Raw genomic sequence first — 26,950 nt, forward strand, 5'->3', positions numbered from 1 at the left:
GTCTTCTTGAACCCCATCTTGTCTGTCTCTGTCAGTTGTTCTCTATGGAGTCCCTGGCCAGAGAGGCGTCTATGGGTGTGTTGAAGGACCTGATGCACGGTGTGATAACACTGATGCTGGACGGCAGAGTGGAGGACATCGAAGATGGACAGCAGCTAATCAGATCTGTCAACCTGCTGGTCATCAGAGTTCTGGAGAAGTCTGACCAGACCAACATGATCAGGTTAGTCTAAAGAAACGGTTCACTCAGAATTAAATTATACTCGAATTTGCTCAAGACACTAACATTGTTGGGCTTTTGGGATAAGTTGCATAACTTGTTCAGAACGATGATATTTAGTGTTTATTTCACACTAATATGTACATGTATTAAAGATTCAGTGTGTAATACTTAGGAGGCTTTATTGACAGAAATGCAATGAGATCATAACTGTTTTCCGTGGTGTTTAAAGACCTTGCATAATGAAGCATTAGGTTATTACCTTAGAATGAGCCGACATGTTTCCCTGCCATGTGTCTGCAGTAGTAGCGTTAGTTGTAGTTGTCGACTGGTTTATTAGAAGTAAGAAAAGAGAAATTTGGACAAATGGAGGACCACGCGTATTATTTAGCACAACAGTGTGTTGGCCACCGTAGCTTCTCCTGCACGCTTGGAAATGGCGGGGGAGAGTGGTGACAGGTGGTGCATTCATGTGGCGTTGGAATAATAAGATTTTTTTATTTTTTTTCCCCTCCAGTCTTTGTTTTAAAAAGAGGAATAAAGTGAACATGGGACATACAGAAATATACAGAAAAGTACAAAAAGATATTTATAGAGGACCATTTGTTGACAGTTTTCACAGCCTTTTTGTTGTTGGATTTGGAAATTAAAGATTTCATCGTTGTCTGCGTGTTGTTTATAGGCTCTGATAATGCTAATCCAACACAACTTTGTAGTAGTTGATTCCACTTTCCCGACTTTATAGCACATGAACACACTAAAGTAGAACGACTTCATAAATTGGGAAATGGGACCATCCGAGGAGCACGTGAATGCACCATGATCCTCTGCTTGCAATTCACAACCACCACCACTAGATGCCACTAAAACTTACACTCTGAACTGTTAAAGGTGACATGTGGGGGCACAGGAAGTTTAGTTGGTGGTGTCGGCATCCCGCTTTCAATACCAGACTGCGGCCCTTTTGCTGTGTGTCTTCCAACGTCTCACTCCTCATTTCTTTCTTCTCTATCCTATCCCAATACAGGCTCAAAATATCTTTAAAAAATAAAACAAAAGCAACAGTGACCTGTGGAATTTCCTTGTAAACAAACAAAAGTTGTTCACAATCAGCATTAATTACCGAATTGCTGTTGTAGTAATATCAAATGCCAACAAGAAATGTAGTGTCCAGTTCTCTTTAAAGTAAGATATGCTTCCTAAATGCAAACTGCCACTGTTTGATGCTTTTATACTATTACCGATACCATCATGCAGACTCGTGCAGAATAACTAAAATTCCAGAAGAAACTGAATAAACATTTTTTACCTGCTCCACTCACTCTTTCCCTTCCTGCCTCTCTGCAGTGCGCTGCTGGTTTTGCTTCAGGACAGTTTAGTCACAACAGCTGGTCCGCCCATGTTCTCTGAACTGGTCATGAAGGTAAGGAGTGTCACAGCAGAGGGCCTGCCACATTCTACTTCCTACTTGTCCTAACTCCATTAAAATGGCACGTCACGCACTTCAGACAGATTCTCCTGTGTTTGTGTGTGTGTTCAGTGTCTGTGGAGGATGATCCGCTTTCTCCCAGAGACCATCAACAGCATCAACCTGGATCGGATCTTACTGGACGTCCACAACTTCATGAAGGTTTTCCCCAAAGAGAAGCTGAAGCAGCTCAAGAGTGACGTCCCCCACAGAACCCTCAAGACTCTGTTACATACACTTTGCAAGCTCACCGGGGCCAAGGTAACACACACACACACACACACACACACACACACACACAGTTGAGTTTTTGATTTAACAGTTACACAGAAACATTTTTACAAAGCATAAGGCAGTGGAACTGTAAGTATTTCTTTTTTACTCACTGGGTTTTGATCGATGTATTAATGCACTGAAACAGATCCTGGACCACCTATCAATGATAGAGAATCGTAATGAGTCAGAGTTGGAGGCCCATCTGAGGCGGTCGGTCAAAAACTCTGGAAACCTGTCAGGACTTAAGAGCGACCGTGGCAACGAGAAGACTGGTCTGCGCACGGTGAGCAGCACATGCCAAATCCACAGCACACACTTCAGTAGCATTTTATTGGGATGTTGTCAAGAATTTCCACAAATTGTATCTAATTCACTCTGTTGCATAATTCTAATGATAGATGTAACGTGAATATGTCTTTTATGTTTTGTTACCAGGAAGATCGCATGTCAAAGGCAAAGGTCAGTGACATTCTGTCAGAGATCTTTAAGAAGATTGGCTCCAAGGAGAATACTAAAGAGGTCAGCTCCGTTCTTCAGATCATTCTTTGTGTGCCGTTTGTTTGAAACGTTTTCATTGACTTTTTTTTAACTTTGCAGACAGAAAACAAAAGCTTTATTGGGACGAAAAGCCTGGAAACCAGAAGTATTGCTTCAATAACGTATCCAATCTTCTTCGCAGGGTTTGACGGAGTTGTACGAGTATAAACAGAAGTACTCGGATGCAGACCTGGAGCCCTTCCTCAAAAACACGTCCCAGTTCTTCCAGAGCTACGTGGAGAGAGGCCTGCGTATGATCGAGTCTGAGAGAGAGGGCAAGACTCGCATCCAGACCTCAGCAGGTACAACTGGAGGCTGTCACTGTGGGCTCTGGTCAGAATGTGGTCAGAGGTGTGTAGTAACGCTGTCATGTGTGTGTGTCTCTCTGCAGTGATCCCTCAGCACGGCGTGGACTCCGGTCTGAGCAGTAACAATGAAGAGCTGAAACCAGCTGTTTACTATGAGAGACTCAAGATCCTCAGACAGAGACAAGGCCTGGAAAACACCTCCAGGGTTAGTTTACTCATACACACACACACACACACTTATGACTTCATACATTTGTCACTTCAATCTGTTGCGTCCAAGTGTTTTAGATCACCGAAGATCCGATTTAAATCACTCCACATGTATATCTGTGGACTCGGTCTTTTGTGGGTTTGGTCGAAACATGGCTCATATTATGGCTGATTTTAGCTTTTCCCAGATATATCTGCGCTTTGAGTATTCGCAAGACTAGCGAAACAGCATACAGAGCAATCTCATACCATCTTTTTTGTTGTTTCCTTTAAAATAATTAATATTAAATAATAATAAGGCTGGGCATGTTAACGCATTTATTAATTAAAGCTGACAATTATTTTATTGCACGTTAACACTTTATTTTTATTATTTGAAAGTCCGTTGCTCACTGGCTCTGAATACACATACAGTCAAACCATGGGTCACAGGAAGGGCAGGATGTTGATCAGCCTGCGGAGGGAGGCTTCAGCAGACTACGCTGGATGCAGCGTGTGGGAGAAGTAGATGAACAAAAGACAAGCGATCAAACGCCACGGTGAAGTGGAGAGCTACACCCTGCATGCTGGATAGTATTGGGGAGGTGTCGGTCTTAGGAACGTTCTTAAAAGCACAACGTAGTCTCTTGGCCCCGCGGGTTCTCTCTGGTGATCAGAAAGGGAGACGGCGCTCCGCGAGACGGCAGGTGCTCTATTGAGAGTAACCACGGCAACTGCTTCTGTGCGCTACACAGCTGTAGCCTATTTAACTATTTAAGTTAAAATTATAGGCTACATAACTTCACCTGGTTTTGCAGGGATGCTCTGCCATGCGAATTCCCTCCTGTTTGTGTCCTATTTAGTAAACAGTAATGGATTCTGGAACCACAAACGGCGAGGATCAGTCTCTCTTCCAATGATTTGGCAGTAGGCAGGCGTGTGCGTGAAACCACTTCACCTCACTCTAACAGGGACACCTGCTGCTGAACATAGACTGTTTCTGCTGCTCCCTGATAAAAGAGAAAATGTTTCTGCTGATACCTGTTCAGGGAAAAAAAAACAAGAAAACAGATTTATATGTTGCTGATAAAAGGTAATGCCCTGGCAGTGGCAAATATCTTTGTTTTATGTTTGATTACATTAATGTTTAAGTTCAGATTTACAAGAAGTGCTACTGTGTAAAGGGAATCCTGCTGGTAAAAAGCAGCTTATTTGTTTAAAGTGTTTGCAAACCACATATTAGTGCTTTTTTGTGTATATAGCAGTACTTATTTAAATTACAATTATGCGATGCACTACTTTAGAATTCAGTATTCAATTTTACGCGTAACAATGCGATTAATGCCCAGGATTAAATAATACACTATATTACACTATACTCCACTACAAATATTTTAAATGCCATGTACTTTGTTACAAATAACTGAACAATAGAGTATACAGGCCACAGCTAAATTGCTTCACACTGTGTCAAACAAATAACAAAATAAGTCCCGTGAAGAAGGAAACGAGGCTTCTTCTCCTGAGGTTTTTCTGCCCTGCGTCACTCTCCTGCTGCTCTCCCACCGCAGCATGTTGGCTGCTGTCGTCATCGTCCTCTCCTAAATCTCTCTTTTTCATCAGCTACAGCTATCCCTTCCAGGCCCTCTCTTGCTGCTTCAGCTGCCACAGCAGCAGCGCCTGAAGCCTGGAAATATTCCAGACAAATGAATTGAATAGTTAATCACACTGGTCAGACTGTTCAGCTCTCCCACGCGTATTTTCGGAAGTTTATAGGTACGCTGTTTTTGCTAATTCTTCTGTCCAGACTGTCTTTGCGCCTCCTCAGACGAGCTTGGCTGCTCTCCTTTATGTCACATCATGTTCAGTTTTCTTTGAGGCAGATGTAAAACTCCCTCAGAAAGACTCCAGATGTTACTGTAGTGTATTTATATCTTTGAACATGTAGTTTGTTTGGTTTTTTTAAACATTTAATCCAACCTGCCAGCTGCTCTTAAAGCATTTTAGGTTTGCACAGTTTGAACAGCAACATCTCTGAGTAATACTTTATGTGTGTACATAATACAAACTAACGTATCTCTTCACCTTCTGCCCCTCTCCACCCGCGGCAGGGTGTCGGAGGAAGTGAGGACGAGCCTCAGCAGCGACCTCCCATCTCCTCCCTGCTGTCCTCTAAGCCGTCGGTGGCCTCCTCCACCGACATGCTCCACAGCAAGCTGTCCCAGCTCAAAGAGTCCCGAGAGCTGTACCAGCAGGAACACAACACACACTCCCCGACACACCCCCGCTCAGCTTCACCCGCAGCCAACCTGGACGACCTGAAGAAACGTCTGGAGAGAATAAAGAGCAATCGGCAGTAAGGAGCGCCACATCCCCTCCTCCATCCTCCTTCCGCAAAGCCTGTGGAGTTCAGCTGGTAGAAAATACAACTTCCTCTTTGACTCCCTCTGTGTTTATGTTCATGTTCTGAAAGACGGAAATAGAAAGCACTTTGACACTAAAGCCCACCCCTCTGTATTCTCTAACCAGGTAGCAACAAACACACCCTACAGTTTGAACCTGACTCCACCCACTGTGCCTGTAACTCATTAAGAATGAAACGCACCCTAATCTGATTGTAGCCGAGTACATTCAGATTGAACTAAGGCTGTCTGGGATATTTAGCCTCCACACACACACACACACACACACACACACACACACACACACACACACACACACACACACACACACACACTGCAGAAACCATCCACACATTTTTAAACTATTACTAAAACGCAAATAAATAATCTACAGACATCAAGTCATTTTTGTTTTTAATATCAACCATAAGGGCAAAAAAAAAAAAAAGCTGAGTCCAGGAGTGTCAGCTGTAGTTCTGTACAGTTTCATCTTTATGAGCAAACCATCACACCACCCTCCACAGCCGTCTCGTTCAGGGTGCTCTCCTCTCTCCTGCATACACTTTTCACTGGATGATGATGATAATAATAATAATAATAATGGAATAGTGAAGCCCCCCCTCTCCCTCTGTTTTAGTATCGCAGCACAATGTGTTTGTACATATTTAAAGGTTTTTAACCACTTAACTGTTATGAAGCGCTTTTTCACGTGGTTGCAGGAAAAAACAGAAGTCAGTAAATGTTGTTTCTTCCTGTTTTACCACGACGCGCCGTGTTGCTAGTGCTCTGTTTGGATGGAGAAACACGGCTGTAAAGAGCCCATCTGTAGCTGTGTAAATGCAGCGTGGGACTGCCCCCTCATGGCTGAACACTGTCAGTAATCAGAGTATCAGTTTGGGATTCCCAGTGACTTCAGCTGAAGTCCTGTTTATACTGGGGGCGTCTGGTGGAACTGCAGAGACGTTTGCTATGTCTGCATCGTAAAATAAACATACAATAGTTGACAGGGCTTTCTCCTGCTCTTACTTTAATCAACAAAGTGTCTGATATCTATCCATTTCAGACATTTTGCTGTCTGTAGGGCCACAAAATAAGTTGAACTGCATTTACACATGACATCAAGCCCTCAGTCTTTTTGTCTGCCCCTGATGGGGTTCAAACAGACGAGGCTGTAAAAGCCACAGCTGTGTGCTGATGTTGAAGGAAGTTCTTTGTCTGTTTTTAACCAGGGTCACAAAGGGAATCCAATTCCTAAAAGCATTTCGTGGCCTTCTGGTAAGCGTTTAAAATGAGTGGTTTTCCAGTTGGAGAGGGCCAAAGGTTTTCAGATGTGTCCAAACTCAGAATGATCAACTGTAGTGTCTGGCTGTGATTTTAAAACCTGCAGACTGAAGGTGAGACAGGGTTAAAGAATATTACTGCTTCTTATTTTGGAGAAGTGGCACAATTTAGCGCCAACCTGCTGTCACTTCAGCGTCAATCAGGATTGAGAATGTGTTCCTTCCTATAGCGAACTTAGCTGCTTCATTCAGGTCCAGACCGAGCAGAGCTGTGTGCTGGACTGACCTCTGTGTTAACATGTGGCTGTAAATACTGTATGTAATGTCCTCCATTAACACCTCCCTTATTTAACAGCAGCCATTCTGTTGTGTTTGTAGGCTTAAAGAGCATGGCATGAAGTCAGTGATGTTTTTATTTTTCTTGTAAATAAAGTTTGCATTAATAAAACGCTGTTTAATTAAGACATTGTTTTTCTGATGAATATGGCGGCCCATCTCTTCTGTAGCCTAGTCTTACAGTGTTGCTCTCCAGCTGTCCTTGTATAATCCATAGTGAACAATGGCAATAAAGTCTTGTTTTTTTTTTTTTAACAATCCATCTTTGAGTTTGCTGTTTTTATTTATTTTGCTGTGAATGAGTCTGAAACAACTGCATCTTTATGTATTTTTTTTCACAAGCATTTTACTGTGGTCAGGGGGGCTGTTTGTCACCCAGCGTCGGACCAGCTGAGCTACAGTTTAGAACTGATTCAGCAAACAGGAAGTTGCCCCTTAAAATTTGCAGCTATGTGCTAAAATGAAGATCGTAAGAAAAGTTTCAATGAGTGCTTTAAAAGCTTTGACTTTGCAGTTCAGAGGAACAAAGAAATTTATGTCACATTTGATTCTTGTCTCAATTTTCTGTTCATATTTATAAAGTTGCAACATGCAATATTGTAGTAATTATCCAAGGAGCTGCACTTCAAGTTGGTTCAAAATGTTGCAGCAGTCTGAAGTTAAACCTCGGGCACAGCGCCCTCTGGTGACATTTAAGGGATTTCCACAGGACGCAGTAGCTGGGATTAGACCTCTATGGAGTACAGTGGTTTTCAAACAGGGGGCGTAGAGCCACTTCAGGGGGGTCGTGGATGTTGACCGGACCTGAAGTTGCATGACTATAATTCAAGTGATGCTAGCAAGGCTAAATTGCTAACCTGAATCATCTTTATTTTAGTCACCCTTATTGTTGATGATGAATTAAAAAATATGAAATCCACTTTTGCTGATGTGTGTGGGGAGGGGGGGGGGATGATGATTTTTTTTTTTTTTTTTTTTTTTTAAAGGAGTGCATGAAAGAAATGGTTTGAGAGCCACTGGTTTAGACCAGGTCTGGACTGCTAATCTGGCGTACTGGGCCGACGCACCTTTGGGGCTGTGGAACGTAATTATGTATTTATATAACTTTTTTTTTTTAAAATGGGCCAATATCCAGCCCATAAAGCATGGACAGCGGTCCATTGGTTCATTTTCTCCCCCTCTGCTCTGTGTTCCGGACATTTGTTAAAAATGTTTTGAAACTGTTAATTAAATAAAAATGCTATGAGAAAGCTTGACACATGCTTTCTTAGCATCTAAACTGAGAAGCAGTGATTTATTTGCACAATAAGCCTGCAATGCAATGGAACTATAGAAGAAAACTGTGTTGCCCAAAAAAAGTAACTAAAACTAAAAACAATAAGCTGCTGATTACCGCTTTGTATTCTATTATATTTTTATACTCTGAATTGTCACCTGCCACCTGAATTTTGTGTTTCCCTGGTGCAGACAATGTCCCCAGAGTGCAGGAAATTAAGTGTTTAATGCTTTTATTATTTCTAAATAATTAAAATATGTTCTTTTCTTGTTGTCATGGGCCTAGTGTTTCGTCACACCCCTAATCTAAGCCCTTAAATGGAAGGATGGTGTAGTGATGAGGGTTGTTGGTGGGCCGCCTGGGCTAAAAATGCCAGGGCCAATTTTCTGTCCGTCTGTGCTGTGTAAGGAGCAAATTGAGTGCTCATAAGTAGTGTTGGTCTTAAAATGAGGTGTGGTCAGGCGCATTGCTATATTGATCAGAAAAGCCTTAAGGGACCCTATTGCACCCGGCGCAAAGCGTAGCGCAAGCGTCATTGCCAGTTTCCAACGCATGCAGTTATAATTTTCACGCCCAGCTGAGCGCTAATAGGAGTGTTGGTCAGGCGCATTGTTGGCACGTTGCTGTCTTAAGGCAGCAGAAGGCAATTGCGCCTTTGACCAAAAAATAAAATAATATAGCAGGTCGTAATTCAACGGCGCAGCATTTCACTGTTATATTATCCAGACAGGAAGTTGCTCTGAAGAGTGACGCTGTGCGCATTTACGCACGAGGCACAGCAGCAGAACCTCATTGATGATTTAAATCTCCTCACACGCCAACATGATCTGTCAGGATCAAATGTTAATTAATGTCCAGTGTTCTTCTACACATCCAAAAGATCTCACACACACTGAAGATGTATGAAGGAAAGCGGCCGTCATCCTGATTAATCCAGAGGTCTAAATGATTTCAGAAGCTAAAAGTTGAATTCTGCGTCCTCAGGAGAGTTTCCTCTGTGCTGTCCTGTCATGTTTATAATACACTGTTTAGTTTTGCTGCTTAAATGCCCCATAATTTTTGTTGGGACTTTATTGTATACATGGAAACATTTCAAATGACTGACAGCAGCCTATCATGAAAGAAAACACTCAACAATACAACAATAAAACACAGGAAAGACACCATTGTAAGGAAGAGGTGTTACCCACGACCGGTTCATCCTAGTTTCTAATAATGCAGCGCAGTGAGGGTCCAGACATTTCATAGAGGAGAGTCAGAGTCTGTCTGTCTGGAACTTCACTGAGGAATCACAGAGCTGCAGAGGAACGACAGGTTTCACGATCAGAGACGGTTTGTATGTAATTCTCTCCATACTTGCACCATTTTATGGTTTATGTGCCATCCATCCGCCGTTTAAACAGCAACGCGGCAGGTGCACCTGACTTTTAAAGGGAATGGGCGGTGATTGGTTTAATATGATATATTAATTAAGAGACTAATTACAACCCCTTGTGCCTTACTTTGCACTTACATGGTTATGCACCATTTAAGTAGCAAAAGTGGAGTTAGACAGGCCCCAAATAGGCTACATCGTTGGAGTAGCTCCCCATAATTTAGTTCTAGGCAACACAAGATCAGACCTGTATGCGTGACAGGACGTGAGATGCCGGCAGAGTTACTACTGAAGCTTCAAGCTAATGTTCCAGCAGTTTCTTGCTAGGACAGGTAGCATTAATACTAAAAGAGTCTTTTCAAGATTTATTTGAGAAAATATAAAGAATACAAATATGTATGGAAAGAACAATTTGTATATTTAAGAGTTTTAAACATTTCAATCTACAAATATCTAAAATAGCTCAGCATACCTTAGTTACTGTATATAGATATACTGAACTACATATAAAAGTAATATAAACAACACTGTACAGAAAAATGGCACTGAAAGGCTGAGAAAACACAGCTATGTACAGAGCAGATTCAAACTCTCGTGGTATTTCCTTCCATTCGCCAGTTTCTTTAAATCTTTTTCTGTCCTGCCATCCTTCACAGCTGACCGTGTCTCAGAGCAGGTTGTTCTGTGGACTGGTCTTATGAAACTGTGATTTCTTCAGTGTCTGACTCTGAGGACTGTTTGCTGGACTCTGACGGAGAGGAAGGATTGTGATGATGGTGGTGGTGGTGGTGAAGATGTGAGTCCTGGCTGTCCAGCTGTGCCTGGCTGGGGGGTGCAGTCCTGTCCAGCCTGTGGCAGTAGGTGCTGCCTACATCGGTGAGGTCTGGGTGGGGGTTGGTTTTGGTGGGAAGGGTCTGCTGGCGACAGCCGCCCGTCGACAGCAGCTCCCTCTCCTTGGAGTTCCTCCATTTCATCCTGCGGTTCTGAAACCAGATCTTCACCTTCACAGGACGCAGAAAAAAGAACAATAAGTCAACGTCACAGACCTCCTCACCACTTTGTTCACAGCCGGACTGAGGTACAAAATGAACAGGAAATCACTTCAAGCCCAGATTAAAATGCACAGATATGCAATATAAGAGCAATGGAGCATAAACATATGTTTGTACTTGCTCAGTACATGGAGGATTGTCTAAAATAAATTTTACCAAATCTAACAGTCCTTGGTGTGTACCTGGGAGTCTTTAAGTCCAAGTTTACTGGCAAGTTTCTTCCTGTCCGGTTTGCTTATGTATTTCTGCCTCTGGAAAGTTCTCTCAAGGGCCTTCCTCTGGAGGTCTGAGAACACAGCCCGCCGCAGCATGCCCCTCCTGGGCTTCCCTCTGGGAGCCGGGGGCCATGAAAACGTCCCCGGGACAGGAATCGCAGTGGAGGAGGCTGGCAGGACAAAACAGAGCAGAGTAGAGATTTAATAGCCAGCCCCGTTTGACCTGATGTTGAAATCAAATAAAATGTGGCCCTCGCTGGGTCCCTGTCCCCAACTTTGATGATACAGATTCTTCTACAAAACATATCCCAGGCTGTAGCTCTAGCCTTTTGTTGGATTTTTCAATTCAGTTGATTTGTTTTCACAACTGGCTTTAAAAGTAGTCCAATTTTAATATACAGTATTCTGACTGTAGAAGGATTAGATTTCTTTGTCATTTCTAACTACAGCTAGCTCGCCGCTAAACTCCCAAATCCCAAGAAAACAGAATTACAGTAGACATATATATATAAATATATATATATGAAAAATATACATTTTAGTAGGTTTAATACAAGATGTGTGCAGGTCCTGGGAAAGAGTCATTATCTAAAAGCAAGCCATTAAAAGGCTTCTAATTCATATTTACACGTTAAATAGGTGAAACATTTACTACGAACAAAAATGACAGTTTCAGGTGTCTGTAGGAGAGATGAACTCTCTAATCCATGACTGCTGACTCTACTACCAGAATAATGGCTTTACCAACTCCCTTTATGAACGCTACTCTGATATTTAACACAAATTATAATACATATTACATGTAACATTACATTTCTAACAATTCATCGTAAATTTTAATAAATTCTTAACATTTAGAATTTTCAGTTGCTCAGACAATTTTAATTTTGTTCCATCTCAAAGACGCAGATTGCAGGTTTATTCTCATCCGTCTTAGACTGGTAACCGATATACAGCAGAGAGCTTTTGTTGTATCAATTCATGTCCAATGACGTAAAAATGTGATTGTGCCGAGTGACTGGCAGTTGCTACAATTTATTTTATATTCAGTGGTGATGAATGAGGTGAATGCTTCTTTTTCATTTCCTGTAAGCCTTCAATGTGTCTAAAACATTAACATTCTGAGGAACAGATCAATCAGTAAATCCCTCCATCATATTTTCTTGATGCTCTTGTTTTGTTAGCATCCTGCTTCTGAGTGGACACAAGCTGGAATTTCACTTACAACTAGACACTTTTATGCTGACTTCTGCTAAACTTGAATTCTTTGTGAGTTTATTCTACATTTGTCAGTCGTCTCAGAATGTGTCATTCGTTCTTGTTTCCATCATCAGCACACATGCTCCCCATGTTCTGCCTGCAATCTGGTGTTAAGCCCAATTTGTCCAGTAGTGGAAACAGAGCCTATGCTAATGAGACGGGCTCTCCAAAGCTCGCTTCACACTGCCTCTAATGAAGCATGAAGGAGGATTGTATAGGCTGCAAATGCATAGAGAAAGGTGATTGTGTTGTAATGAATTGAGTGGAAAAGGCCGTCGACAGGCTAGTATATTACAGACCCATTAAAGACAGGTCAGTATAATGTAGAGCTGTTAGAGAGTCTTCAATCAAGCTTTAGACGAAACAGAGAGCTTAGGGCGGTCCACAGTGTTGTACAACTGCTTATAAGTGTTACTACAGATCTAAATATACAAAAATATATAGAATATATTTTTGAATTGATGAATATGCTAATATGAAAAGAAATAAAATTAAATCCAGCTTCAAACTGTGAAGTTGCCAATTTGAACTGTGTGAGAGCAACAAGTCTTCAAAGTGTGTGTGTGTTTCATGTTTTTATATCCCAGTGGAGACTTTCACGTCAATGCACACTAACCGATGAGGACTCGTGTCACCGTTGGGACAAAACTTGAGGACCCCGTGGGTAGAGACGGTTAAGACTTGGTTTTAAGGTTCAGGTTACAATTGGTTGAAGTTAAGATAAGGGGCTAGAGAATGCATTATGTCAATGACATGTCCCCACAGGGACAGAGGAACAAACATTTGTGTGTGTGCATGCATGTGTCTGTGTGTGTGTGTGTGTGTGTGTGTGTGTTTTGGCTCCTATTGGTCACGGTGCTGGGAGCTTTGTGGGCAAGCAGAGGGGCTTGGTGGGAAAACGACGGCGCGTGAAGAGGCGCTGAGTTCCTGAGCTGGGAAGATACCCGCCTCACATTTAGACCATGACAAACGGCACTAATATATTTAGAGCGTGACAAACTGGACTAATTTGTAGATTAGGACAACTGGTGCTAATGTCAGCAGTCAGTGCGTCGCCTAAATAGGCCTTCAAATTGGCAGAGCTGATTCCAAGCTGTTCGGGATATTCCCAAGCTAAAAGGCTGATGACGTCTCCAAACAGGCTGAGACCTCGCCATCTACATCAGCTGCTGAAATGTGTTTTCACATCTGATTTCAGGAGCTGTAAAAACTTTTTGGACTGAGCTTGCCTATTAGAGCCAGACTGAAGCCTTGAAGGCCTATTTAGTTTCATTTATTTTTCCCGCCCCCACAGAAGTGAGGCCTGTAAAAAAAAAATAATAATAATAAGTCTCTCAAACACAGAGAAGGCTATCTCTTCCACCAAGAAAACACTTAGCTATTTTTACTCAATGTCCAGTATTAACCAGATGTGTCAGTGAATTCCTTTATTAATATGTTAATCAATATCAGTTTGAAATGTTCCTTGAAACATAGACATTTAGACTGTACTGTAAGGCACATCTGGGGCGCCATGAGTTAATTATCATCATTACAAGCTTGTGATTTCTTAATTATACTCATTATTATTATTAATTCTGTAATTATTAATTACAGAAATATTTTGTGGAAATGTAATATATGGAAACTTTGGATTTGTCTTTCTCTATGGATGAAAAATGTTGTAATGCTGTTTGTTTACTCATCACTGAGACATTGGCGGTACGGGTGAGAATAAGGAAAATTAAATTCCACTGACTGAGGAGCGTTTGTTCCACACCAAAGTACAGAAAGTGGTGCTGAGTTCACCTGTTTCTGCGTGATATTGTAACAGATGTGGATAACAGCTAAATGTCCACATGAAAATGAGGAATTTATCCTCAGGTTGGGGCCCAACATTAAGTAATAAGTGGTGAAAGTGATGGCTTTTCTCTCTTATAAAGAAGGAAATGAAAATCACACATTAATTGGAGCCCTGAATCTACTAACACCGATATATAGCACTGGTAAGTCCACAAACCTGTGAAGTAGGAGGCTCTGATGAAAGGATGGAGGCTTCCATCAAAGAAAGACCAAGGGAAGGACTTAGCCTGAAAACTCTGGACTGAAGAGTAAACAGAAAAAGAAAATTAACTTAACATATGTGCTGTTTCAAAGCAGGAGAAATAATCTGAATAGGAACATATATTAATACCACAGACACCAGAATATAAACATGATAAATATAGAGGAATGATAATATCTCCAAATACAATTTTACAAATAGAAGTAAATTGTAAATTTAACATTCTAAAAATAGTAATAACAGTATGGGGAAATAATTTATTAAAAATAAAACCTAACATTTAAACCTGGTGCACCTCAGCATGCTGATAAATATAATTTTAAACCAAATGCATGTTCATTTATTGACAATTCACTAATTTACTGAGCCTTCAGTTTTGAGGCTCAACAGAGCCAATATATGTTTCCAATATTAGCTATATAGAGTATTCTGATCTGTATGTGAATTTAGTGAGAGAGTTAGTGAGAGTAGCATCACTTTGTAGTGCTGAAGGCCTTAGTGGGAAAAAGTGCATAGGAGATGATGTTGTATATTGTAAGAATGTTGCCTAAATAAATTTATAGCTAGCCTGCAGAAATAAATATTTTTCTTATGATGTTTAATTTATTTCTAACAGTAGCTGTAGGGCTGTAATAAAAATCATAAGCTATCCATCATCATCCAGTTTCCCCTCCTACTCACCGCTCCGGGTTGACGGTGCCAGTATCGCACTGACGCCGAACTTGAGGTAGCCGGAGTCCGGGCAGACGGTCTGCGGAGAGCCGGGGCTGCTGCGGCTCGGCTGGCCGGAGCTCTGAAGCACAGACCGCTCTGTGCTGGGTCCCAACGCCCGGGGAGAGGCGCCCGGGCCGGGGCTGAGCGGGAGAATGTCCCCGGGACTTCTGGCAGAGAAAGTCCGATGTACGTAGCTGACAGGCTGGCTTAATCGGAGGAGATCTTCTACTAGGAAGCCCGAGGGGAGTGACCGGGTCAGGGGCGAGGAGAGAGCCGCAGGGGGACGCAGTAAGCCCGGGTAGAGAGGAGGCGGAAGAGCGCTGCAGGGAAACATCGTGGGTGTCCGACCTGCGAAAGTTTTCTACTGTTTTAGAGTTGTCTTCAGGGAAAAAATAAAGAGGACCCTAAACAACACAAACTCACTCTGTGGTCTCTGTGCACTCTTGGAGAAGTTTTATACAACTGAGTCACTCCTGCACACGAGCATGTGCACGCGCACACCCTCAGCCCATCTCTCCGCGTGAAGCTCTGTGAGGACAAAGTCCAGGGCAAGGGGATTGGTCAGCCGTCCACTGCTTCATTTATGATTGGACCTCAACCAAAAACAATTAGATCGTCCTACTGGTCTTATCTCTGTTACTTCTGTGGTTGGAAGCAGCTAATTCAAAAATGTCATTATTTCACTAACGAAAAATGACACGCATGTAGGCCCACTACAGCAACAGGAAGACTGGCCCACTACACCACCTGCAGAGCTGTTGTAGCGGTCCAAGGTGCTGACACGGAGGAATATTAAAATCATTTGATCAGACGATTGGCAGATCTGCGCTGCTGGCTCTGTGCAGGTCGACAACATAATGTTCCTCATGTCTATGCTCTAAATAACTGACACCACCAACTAATCTTACATGAATGCAGAATTTAGCCACAAATGCATTTGTTTTTGTCTAGACAGAGGAATAGGCTAAATATTTTCGTGTCATTATATTTTATAGCCTAACATAATATATTCATTGTCTGAACATGCAAATAAAATGTTTGTAAAAAAAAAAATAGGCCGATATTTCAGCTGTGCCGCTTTTTTATTCAACATGCAGAACTTGCTATGGTGTTAGATGTTAGATGTGTGAAATTAATACTAGCCAACTACTGATTACTGATACTACTACTACTAATATTAATAATAATAACCCCTGCTTCACATTAACACTCATTCACTCTGACCTTGGCCTGCTTCTTCTGATCCGGTTCAGCATGAAGCCGCGGTGGCCCGCTGTCCCTGCATCGTGTCTTGCTGTCTGGCAGAGCAGACCCTGAAGGGATCTTTGAGACCATCCTTTGCGAAGGTCTCTTGTTGGGTGTGACACAATTTCTGCTATTAAATAATCTTACAACAGGTTAAAGAGGCCATGTCTCTTGTGGGAATGATAAATACATTTAAGCCACTTCATAACACAAATACAGAGAAACAAATGGGAACTAAATCATTTTCTTATCAGTTGGTTAGGGATCCAGCTTTTCCTCACATGAACCAGCTCCGTTATCTCCGCGTTGCATCATCATCATTGTCTGCGTCATCCTGCAACGTCACCACTTTTCTGTCAGTCAGTCAGTCGGGCAGACAGACAGACAGACAGACAGGTGGCCTTTCCGCCTAAAACGACTTCAAGTGGCAGAGACTTAAAGTCAGCTTTGTTCTGGTCGCCTTTGATCACGGGGTTCTGTTGACTTGAATGAGTGGGAAATGAGTCAAAGTTCAGACACTCAGAACACCCACTGTCCCTGATATGCGCGCTCACTCAAATGGTGAAACTCGTCATTCAAAGCCAGTGAAAAGCAGTCAGTTTTTCTTTAGTTTAGCCTAAATGATCAACCTGAGGTACACAGTGTTAGCAAGCAGCCAGTGAACACTGGAAAAATGAGCTTAGCATAAGCTAGTTAGCACAACATGTCTCTCAACCAATAGGCTAACGTTACCTTAATGGCAAATTCAAAATATGTAAAGCTATCTAACTGGCAACTTATGTTATTATAATTCTCTAAACTTGAACTTACCGTGCTTTCAGACCAAAAGCGAAGGGCATTCGCGGAGGTGAGTTTACATACAAAGTAAATGCAAAGACGGTAGAGCTGCGATTTCCTGTCGGGCGACGCAAAGCGACGAGAAGGCAACGCGAAGGTCTTCGTGTGAGTGGAAAATTTCCAACTGGAGCGAATTTCCGCGGGTTCTTATCGCCTTTTCGCGTTGTGTGTGAATGATGTGATACCACTTCATCCCTATCCGATCCAATACCAAGTAATACCCAGGCTGGTATTGCCGATACCAATACCTTTTACATATTTTATTTCTAGTTTAATGTGACCTCCCCCCTCCCGTTTCTGTATTTATGAGAGAAATAAGCAGTAGGCTGTAGCCTTCCAATTCAAAATAATAGCTGCATAATGACAAAACATCAGACTACTGTCATAGTCTTTAATTATAATGAAAATATCCTGCTCAGAACTGCAGCTTCATAATTGTGACAGATTTAATCTCAGGTGTTTAGTGAAGTTTGCCTGTTGCCAAAGTATTTCACTGTCTTTGCACACACATCACACAGAGTAACATTATTACCTTCACAGCTAAAACACAGCCAGAAGTGATTTTACAGTCGGCCACAGTCAGTATTCAATCGTGGGAAATGTAAAGGGCTGCAGCGGCTCACTTCAAAGAAGCTCCGTCACAGAGCCGTAGCGCAAGCGTGACTTTGACAGGCGGAAGGAAAAGTAGTTCCTATTAACCGAGTATAATTAGACCATCCTGGTGACAGTAAGATACTTATTATAAAACACACACTCACTCCACATGACTGAGTTTAGATATCGATCCTTTTATATGAGTATCGATCCTAGAGCAGGAAACGTTGGTATCAGAAATATCCATACTTTAGGATCGATCCGCACATCACTAGGTGAACACTTGTAGCCAATGTAGGAAAGCGTCGTGAGGATTAAATTCGCGTTTGGTCTGACAGCACCATTAGAGATAGGCTAGTGTTGCAGGTTTGTTATCACACTAACCTTTAATAATTTCCAAAAAAACAAAGTAGCCTAGCATGAATTCACATGGTTTTTATGGTTGTTGCAGCTAATTTGGGACCACATTGTAATTAAATAAACAGGTTGTCAGTGTAGTGCTGTTCTGACAACGGGGCCATCAACTTCAGTGGAAAGACAAGTGAGATGAACAAAGAAGCCTTTAAAGAAGATTTGGTCAGGGACCTGAGGGGTGGCGAAGTAAGTCCCAGAGGGCGCGTGATAAGACCTGTGACTAATGGCATTTCAGCATGTGCTGCTCTTCCCCTCCATGTTCATCTTCTATGTATCTCTGAAACATGGATCTCACTCTTTCTCCAGTGCTACCAACGTTATGTTCAGTGAGCAGTGAAGATTTAGGAGCCAGTAATGTCTGAATAACCTGGCATGTCTTAGACGAACCAGAGAACCAAATGTAGTAGGTCCAAGTTCTCTGCCAGCAGCACTCTGATCTACATTCACGGACAGTGGAAGCTGACCACCCCAAATCTGACATTTTCTGACTTTTCTTGTCCCAGTCCATTCTATATTTTCAGTGCTGTGGGAGTTACAACCACAATAGGACAGTCGGTGTAATGTACCATTTATCATTTGCTAACAATCAAAAAACAAAACAAAACAACAACCCATAGTCGTTGTATAGCACAAAGGTGCTGTTATTTCCCATGGCTTCTGCAGCACCGGCAAACTGTTTACCTTCCCATACACGGCAAACAGGTTTACACTGTAGCTGCCATACAGTAACCATATCAATAACATGAACTACAGTTAAATAAACCATGGCTGTATAGCATATTAATTACTTCTGAAAGGCCAAGCTCCTTGGAGGCCAAATCATTGGATTTGTCCCCCCACCCCTACTGCCACTCCTAACAGATTTATGTTATAGTAATTTCACTAATATTACAAAAAAACCCAACATATTTTCTCACTTACTCCTGTTATACAGTAACCAGTTTGGGTTTTATTTGTCCAGATTTATGGATATCTGCCTTTGAGATTTCTGCTTCCAAACTTCATTAACAACAAAAGAACAAAATTAATTTGACTGCAACTTTTCTTTTAAACAATTTTTATCGGAACTTCCATTGAAGATATGGTCCCCATTAAAACTGCTGGTTGTTTCAGAGATGCTGTAAAAAGGTGTTTGTTTTTTTCCTTAAACAATAGCAAACAAAACCTTTAAATGTGCCCTCAACAATTGGGGGAAAACATTTTAAACTAAAATTGGCAATGTGGAAATGTGATGAAATGATCTGCTCTTCAACAAAAGGAACCAATCATTAAATGTGCGACAGATTTGCTGAGTGGCAGACCTGCCGGGAAATACGACACCTTGACCAAAGCCCTCTCAGAGACAGAGAGAGAGAGAGAGAGAAATTGTTGCGTTCAAAGCATTTTATTCCTTCAGAAAATCCCTCTATTGTAAGTGGAGCAGATGGTTCCCTGGGAGGAATATGGGCATCAGCAGAACTAATTTCTCCTCGTGGTCCAACAGGCAGACTGGCCCGCTGCTCGATTCTTAACCACCACAACAGCTGTTGGTTGGTTGGAATTAAACACCAGTTAAGACTCATTTTAAAGCTATTAGCCTCTTACAACATGAACCCTCCCCACCTACCTCCCTGAATTGATTACACATGCAAAGAGGGGAAAAACAACTAAGGCTGTGTCCATGGTGAAGTAATAACTAGTTAAGACTCATGTCACAGCTTCTCAAGTCTTAATGAACATGTCCCAAACAAACAAATGGACAGAATATTCATGTAGGCTATATGAACTGAACACTTTCAAATGTAAGCATAAGAGAGATGAATATAAGTAGGACCCATTAAAGTCATTTCAAAATGATGCTGATAAATGTTTCATAAGAAGCTGTGTCCTTTATTTGTGTTAAAGTTATTTCCCTTCACCTGTCAGGAACACGGCAGTATTCACCAATAAGATTAAAAAACACACTAAACCAAAGTTTATTACTGTGAAATTAAATAATTATAGTGGAAATGTTGCAAAAGAAGCTTAAACAGACTAAACATTGATACCAACACTGGGACTAAGCAAAGTTTAATTTAAGTATTTCTGTGATTATGCTTTTCAAGAAATAGCATATTTAAAGACTACTTATTTGAACTAGCATATTGTTTCAGCTGCATTGGGTAATTATTTGTTTTATATGAACTTGTCTTTATTTTTTTTTAAAAATCATGGAATATAAGTTTGTGTACTGTATTTCTAGCACATGTGCATTGATTCCATCAAGAGTTAGCTATCTTTTATGTTAGCTTTTTTGTGAGTCTAAATAAAACTTCTTTTACAATCCCTGTCTAAAACCTTTAAAATATGACTGTTAACTGTTATCAGTTAACATTAAACTTGCAACCAAAGAAAGATGTTACACAATTTTACCATCGTACCAGGAAATTTAGTTATCTAAAATGCTTACAGTGAACTTGTAATATACAGATCCCTGCATGCATCAGCTAATGTTGTTTTACTCACCAGAGGCAAAAGAGTTTTTTGGGGGCATAACTGTTAATTACAAAGTGAGGCAGGTCTCACCGGGGGGAAAAAACACTTATGTGTGTACAAATTGTTATTGTGCTTCAAATGAAACAGTGGTGTATGTGTAGCTAACTGATTGCGACCAAAGCTGACTTATTGCTAAAAACATCTAATGTAGCATTAAATCTAAAATATTTATAAGATTTTTAAGATTTAAAGAGATCACACACGCTGCCTTTGATGTTACTTTTGAAAAGTTCCATGTTTGCTACGGACAGGAGGGAGTTAGAATATTAGAGTGATCCATGCTAACAGTAAAAACTGTGAAAATAATGTATTTTTCAGTACTTAGCTCAAAAGAATCAATACTATAGCCAACAGTATCTTCTCTATCCTCTGTCTTACTCTTCTTTGCACCCACTCCCTCACTCTCTGTCTCTCTCAGTCTCTCCTGGCCGGAGCATCTGTTTCTAGGCAGTGTGGAACAGAGTGGATTAGCAGGGCCTTCAGTGTTGAAGTGCGGCGACAAGCATTAAAGCCATATTAACTTTCCATTAAACATCACATCGCTCTGTCGAGGGAGAGAGAGACACAGGCCTCCAGATAAAGCTCCTTAGAGACACATAGAGGGAGCGAGTGTGTGTGCGTGATGTATGTGTGTGTGTCACCTTACATGCACCTGTTCCCTAAATGTACTTTTTAAAAATGCTAAACACTACTTAACTGAACGACTGAAACATTGTACATTTAGATATGTCAGTGAAATCATCCATTATGAATATAACTCATGCAGTTTCTGAAACATTATATAGAATATTCATTATATTGTTCAGCAATCTCTACATTTTATTTAGTTATTTAGTTATGGCCGTCAAACATATTTAACAACATGGAAGTTAAGAGAAGAAAGTATTGAGTCTCCCAGAACTAAATGTCATAATATTTAGACATACCCTAATGATTGTTATTTGTAGTTTGCTTACCTGTGAAGGTTAATAACTCGTATAATATTACTGTGATGGAATGGTAAAGGTTTTATTGGTTTCAACAATTATGTTGACATTTATATATTTACATATAAGCTAAACTGACTGAAAGTGATGTTTTAATAATATAATTAAGAATGAATGAAATGACTACATGTAATGTGAAATGTGTTGCTCTAGTGATGAACCTGGTGAGAATTATCACCAACTCTGCTGTTCCCCTCAGCATTTTAGTATTTTTCAACTCGAGTTTTTGAGATGTCTGCTTCACTGCACTCAATAAAAGTACATTTAAACAATTCACAATTGCATACTATTTTCAGTGGAACTTCTAATGAAGAAATAGTTATGAAACAGTTGTGAAAACAGTTGACAGGGCGTTCCATAGATTGGATCTTCAGAGATCATCAACCTGGTTTCCAGCAGCAGCAGGCAGCTGTTTTCAGCTACCTGAAGGCTACAAACTACCTGCCAAGAACCAGATATTTTTCTCAGCAGTTATTGGAGCCCAAAACAGATCTATAGTGAGACGAAAAACGAAAACGAGAGATGAGGCAACATAAGGTTTCTTTAGGTAATGTGCTTTTTAGCCACATTGGATCTAGGGATGACAATGTCAGGCTGTCGGACAGTCCGCTACTTTGGTCTGGACTGAAATATCTGAATATCTGAACAGCTACTGGATAGACTGCCATGACATTTTTCACAGCCATCCATAGTCCCCAGAGGATGAATCCTAATGACTGTGGTGATCTTTTTCTCTAGCATTACCAGCAAGTCAGAGTTTTCACTTATCCTGTGAAATATAACATTTACTTGGTGGATTGGCACAAAATTGTGTGAAGTTGTTCATGGGGTCCCGATGATAACGCCGACTGACTGTGGTGATACTTTGACTTTTACTGTTAGTGAGAGCATGTTAGCTGACATTAGCATTTAGCTCAAAGCACAGCCTCACAGACCTGCTAGCACTGCTGTAGACTCTTAGTTTCAGGGACGTGCACAGGGGGGTTGCTCTGGTTGCCCGGGCAACTGCCCGTTTGCCTTTCCTGACTCAAGTTGCCCTTCCGACTCGCCCTTCCGAGAAAAAAAAATAAAATAAAAAAATAATCGCGATCGCAAAGCCTCATTCACTTCCATTCGGGCACCGAAAGTGAAAGTCAGTAGGGGAAGAGCAAACTCTGTTTAAGTGGCTGCACTGCTGCAGCGCTGCCTGCACGTCAGTCGATTCTGTTCCCTACTGGAATTCCTGTTTCCTTCCTTTATGCAATCATACTACAACAAATCATGCGTAGTTTTGCCCAGTTACCATACGTGATACGTACCAACAGAAGTGAATACGAGCTAGAAGCGCAACTGAATGTACGGGAAGCCAAAAGGTTAAAAAAGGATTGTATTTTTTTCCGAAATCTAAGCGTTTTTTTATTTAATATTTTATTAGAAGCGAGTTTTCCCCATCTGTCAATTCAATCTAGATTATTTATTTTCAAAAAAAAAAAAAAGGAAAAAAAAAAAATAATGATTAAAAAAAAACAATAAACAATAATATAAGGAACTCTTTTTTCATGACTCGAGTCATGTTTTTCTGTTTTGTTATTAATAGTAGTTTAGGTTATTGAGTGCTGTATTTAAGTGTTTTTACTTTTTGTATATTTTTTAATAAAAAAATGTTTTTTTCTCAGTCCTTCATATAGCCCATGCTTTTTTCAGGTCAGAGCAACTGCCCTTCAAAATTCCTGTGCACGTCCCTGCTTAGTTTTGTCTCTATTCATCACGGTGCTATTGTTCATTCTAAATACCCAGATCTCTTAATTGCCAACAACCAAGAAATATTTGATGCATCACTTGGACGCCTGAGAATTTCTGCCAAAAAAGACCAGCGCTGGCTGAATGTGGATTTACAAATGCATTAACAAAATTTCATTATGCGAGTATTATGAGAGTAAGCTGAGTTACTATGCAAACGTTTACGTACATTACAATTTTACATATCAAACCATATTACAACAGCAAGGGCTTGAATTTATTTTTAGCATGTAAAGCACGCACTAGAATTTCAAAACTGAATCTCAAATTAACATCTCACTGCAAAATCTCACTGCACTACACTTGCCAGTGACCAACCCCATGAATTTTCATCAAGCAGTGGAAGAGCGTGAGAATGTCCTTAGTATATAGAATTCATACAATATATGTAAGACTTGACCAAAGCGATTAGCCCATGTTGCTGACAAATATGAGAATTTGATCGCTTCAGTGTCCCCATCATAGCCTCGGGACACTTGTGACATAGAGCATGCTCGCTGAATGCTCATTAGTTGTAGATTGGTCATGGGAGCTCAGAGCAACACATCACTGTGCTAACAATCTTTCCCATTATAAGAGCTTCCATTCTTCCATTCACAGCCCATTCTGCTCTAATCTTATTGGAGTCTCATAACGTTTTGCGGCCTTTTAGCGGGAGGCTTAAAGCACCTGGCAGGTTGTTAAGAGGGGAGCTTGTAAATGCCTGTGGTTAAAATGGGCTCTGGGGCCCAAATACAAGCCAAGCAGAGGGGAGGGGGACCGATTTGGTTGTCAAGTCCAATTTACATTTTTGTCAGTTTTATCAGTGGAGTGGGGAGAGAGAAAGAGACCTAGAGCTCTCACCAACCTGTTGCTTCAATTTACTTAATTCTGTTGTTTCGTTGTGCTATTCAGATGGTGCTTTGGACTAAGCGCAGTCTCGGAACCATGGTGTGGACCATGGGTAATCACTGCACAAATATACTGAAAATAGCACATTATTAAATTACTCAATATGTTTCAACAGCAGTCATACAAAGTATGCTGTCTATGCAACATTTATGACCGTTCCCCAAAACGACATGTATGGCAAGTACCAGTCCAGCGATGTGCTCATCGAACCTTCATTCACATGATGTTTGACATGTGGAAAATGTTGTGAAACGGCCGCAGTTTGGTTAGGTTTAGGGAAAGATAGTTGTTTTGGTCCAAATAAGTACATTGCATGTGTCACCTGAAAATTGTTTATCTAAAAACTTAAATAGGGATTGTAATAAGCTATATAATAATATACCTACACAACTGTTGTTTTGTTTTGTTGTTTCTGGTAAGGATGGCCTGCAAATGATAATATGTAATCAATGTGACAATTTGGGCAGGGTCGCTTGTAGCGATGAACCGAGAATTATCACCATTAATCTGCAGCTCCTCTCAGCTTTATGGAACTTGAGTGAGTTTGAGCTAATTGTTAAGCTGTCTGGACCACAACTTTGTTTAATTTATTCTCATCCTCAATGTGAAATTGCGCTTTCCACAACAGCAAAGGAGGTCAAACTCACAGATCACAACCCTCTTCACTAAGGTTCAGTATTTCCTTGAACCCTTTAATAGCAACCAAACTAATGGCAAAATGAATGGCATTAAATGTGCGGTTGTTGATGCTCTCATCTGGAGAGTGAGTGACAACAGTAAGTTAGTTTTTTGTTGAACTCACATGTCTGAATAGAATAGAAGTCCTCCACAATCTGCTCGTTCATTCTCAATACAAAGTCTATTTCAATTTGCTGTTCCCACCATGCTACTCAAACTTTTCATTTTGAGGTGATAGAGAAAAAAACAACATGAAGACCCTCCTGAATTGTGAGTTTGTTTTGATATGAACCCTATAAATAAATTGTTGATCACCTTTCTGATGATAAGTAATGAATGACTGAAATATCACCACTGATGATAGTTTAGAAATACAAGTGATGAATTAGCGTTACAGGTGCTATAAATAACCGTGCATAATGGTCATGTGTAATGACAGCAGTTCTGGCAGCAAAAATGGTGAAATTGCAGTTCTGCTTTGCCGTTCTATCCATTGACAGGTCTCATGAGTGGTCATGCAGACATAAATATCAGTATAAGTGGTACGTGGTGTTTCTATGTGCATTTATGTCTAACTGTGGGAGCACAAATGAGGCTATGAGAAAAACAACCTCACATTCTTTATTGATTCCATCCAAGACATTCTGTGCCACAATTATGCACGTGCAACCAGCGTGGGCATCAGCTCAGGAGGCAGATTAAAAATCTGTAAAGATGAACACCTTGACAAGGATGACCCTCTGCTTACCATCACATACTATACAAAGTAAAGGTCATGGTCCAAGGGAGTCTCCAACATGGAGTCCTTTGAAGAGGCATTCCCCATGTTGAAAGCTGAGGTGGACATCAAGAGGATCAGTGTCCCCTCTGACAGTGAAGATGATGAGAGCTGAGTAGGGAACCACCTTGTTTATCTCTGCTCCTCCCACACCTGCCAGCTCCACCAATCAGCTGAAGGAGAGTATGGCCCTGCTGGAGCTGGACTTTGCTGAAATCAAAGAGCTAACCCAGGCCAGGCCGTCTGACCCCCCAGATGACAGAGGCTTAAAGAGGAGCTCCAGCGGCTCAAGAGAGAAACAGAAAGAGAGCTGCAAGGTGCCAACTGCACATCAGAATGGAACTAACATTCATACACATAGGTGGGGGGCCAATGGGAGATTCTGCGCATTTAGATGATCGAAGGAGGACCCAATTTTTTGTTAACATTAACAAAAACTTCTTCTTGCACATTTTTTGTTTATTGAACCTTTGTCCAATGTACATTTTCCTCCAGTGAGAGCAGACAGCTCAATTTTGGGTCAGACATGCATGACATATTTGTAGTTATCATTCAATAATGTGAAAAGTGCCCGAAATAAATTGTTAAATGCCTCAATCAGTTATCATTATATCAATGAGTGTAGCTTGTATTATTTAACATTTTAGCTAAAGCTAAAATAAAAACAGATTTACAATGTAACCTCACTATGAAATGCAAAATTTCATACTCAACATTTGTTGTCTTGCACTTTAGCTTCATTGGACTTGGTTGTCGTTATGTGTTGGATCTGGGGATTTTAAAATCCCATATTCCCTGAAACTTTGGGCTTCTGCAAAAACAGCTAGATAATAAATTTAACACAAGTTAACAGTCTCCCTACTTTGTTATTCAGCTTAATAAAACACAAACATGTCAGTATTTTAAGGGTAGTCCTCACTGTCATCCTTACTTTTTTATGTGAGAACTTAGATCTCCTATCATAACATTACTGGTCTTTTGTATTTCTTGGGAATTTCACCTCTCTTAATCTTTTGTTAAAATGATGACCAACGGCATAATGACGAGCCACCCACTACAGTGCGCCTGTACCCTCCATGTTTGCAAGCGTCACATCTATAAAAGAAATGGAGTGCTATAATGCATGTAGAGAAAAAGTAATCCATCATTCCTTTTAGAGACACAGGATGGGAAAATGTATTGATTTATTGTTTCTATGGATCTTGAAACTAGAGAGTCTTGTAGCTGAAGAGGCAGTGTGAAGATTCAACGTGGAAACTCAGGAACGTGCTTTATCACAGGG

The 26,950-nt window shown here is 40.9% G+C and overlaps 2 protein-coding genes across 7 annotated transcripts in view; one reads left to right on the forward strand and one right to left on the reverse strand.

Annotated features, from left to right (window-relative positions):
* ckap5 (cytoskeleton associated protein 5) overlaps positions 1 to 7,278 on the forward strand; it is a 38,841-nt gene extending 31,563 nt beyond the window's left edge. For all 4 annotated transcript variants that reach the window (XM_038705310.1, XM_038705311.1, XM_038705312.1 and 1 more), the window contains 8 exons: positions 36 to 223; positions 1,568 to 1,643; positions 1,761 to 1,949; positions 2,110 to 2,247; positions 2,400 to 2,483; positions 2,644 to 2,803; positions 2,893 to 3,014; positions 5,110 to 7,278. In XM_038705310.1, the coding sequence (XP_038561238.1) occupies positions 36 to 223; positions 1,568 to 1,643; positions 1,761 to 1,949; positions 2,110 to 2,247; positions 2,400 to 2,483; positions 2,644 to 2,803; positions 2,893 to 3,014; positions 5,110 to 5,358 (1,206 nt within the window). In that variant the 3' untranslated portion in view covers positions 5,359 to 7,278. The remainder of the gene's footprint in view (positions 1 to 35; positions 224 to 1,567; positions 1,644 to 1,760; positions 1,950 to 2,109; positions 2,248 to 2,399; positions 2,484 to 2,643; positions 2,804 to 2,892; positions 3,015 to 5,109) is intronic.
* Positions 7,279 to 10,019: 2,741 nt separating this feature from the next.
* Positions 10,020 to 17,105, reverse strand: LOC119894429 (homeobox protein DBX1-B-like). 3 transcript variants are annotated; one of them, XM_038707175.1, is made up of 6 exons: positions 16,479 to 17,105; positions 16,177 to 16,302; positions 14,920 to 15,480; positions 14,194 to 14,277; positions 10,902 to 11,104; positions 10,020 to 10,668 (listed from the first exon to the last, which is right to left on the reverse strand). In XM_038707175.1, exons 3-6 carry the CDS (start codon positions 15,284 to 15,286, stop codon positions 10,363 to 10,365), a joined length of 960 nt encoding a protein of 319 aa, XP_038563103.1. In that variant the 5' UTR covers positions 15,287 to 15,480; positions 16,177 to 16,302; positions 16,479 to 17,105; the 3' UTR covers positions 10,020 to 10,362. The 3 variants fall into 3 exon arrangements, with proteins under 3 accessions (XP_038563103.1, XP_038563104.1, XP_038563105.1); XM_038707176.1 differs by having other exon boundaries at positions 14,920 to 15,300; positions 15,376 to 15,480; positions 16,177 to 17,105; XM_038707177.1 differs by having other exon boundaries at positions 14,920 to 15,300; positions 16,177 to 17,105.
* Between the last annotated feature and the right edge of the window lie 9,845 nt (positions 17,106 to 26,950).

The sequence above is a fragment of the Micropterus salmoides genome, unplaced genomic scaffold, assembly GCF_014851395.1.
Source record: "Micropterus salmoides isolate LMB-PRFRI ecotype aquatic unplaced genomic scaffold, ASM1485139v1 Ms_hic_scaffold_8, whole genome shotgun sequence".
Lineage (NCBI taxonomy): Eukaryota > Metazoa > Chordata > Actinopteri > Centrarchiformes > Centrarchidae > Micropterus > Micropterus salmoides.

Bases quoted from the DNA above. Each gene is read 5' to 3' on its own strand.
- LOC119894429 (XM_038707175.1), bottom strand. From the start codon at position 15,286: ATGTTTCCCTGCAGCGCTCTTCCGCCTCCTCTCTACCCGGGCTTACTG. The intron at 14,278-14,919 runs GTGAGTAGGAGG...TTTACTCTTCAG, and splicing joins GGCACCGTCAACCCGGAGCG to TCCAGAGTTTTCAGGCTAAG. The intron at 11,105-14,193 runs GTTTGTGGACTT...TTGTCCTGCCAG, and splicing joins CAGAGCCTCCTACTTCACAG to CCTCCTCCACTGCGATTCCT.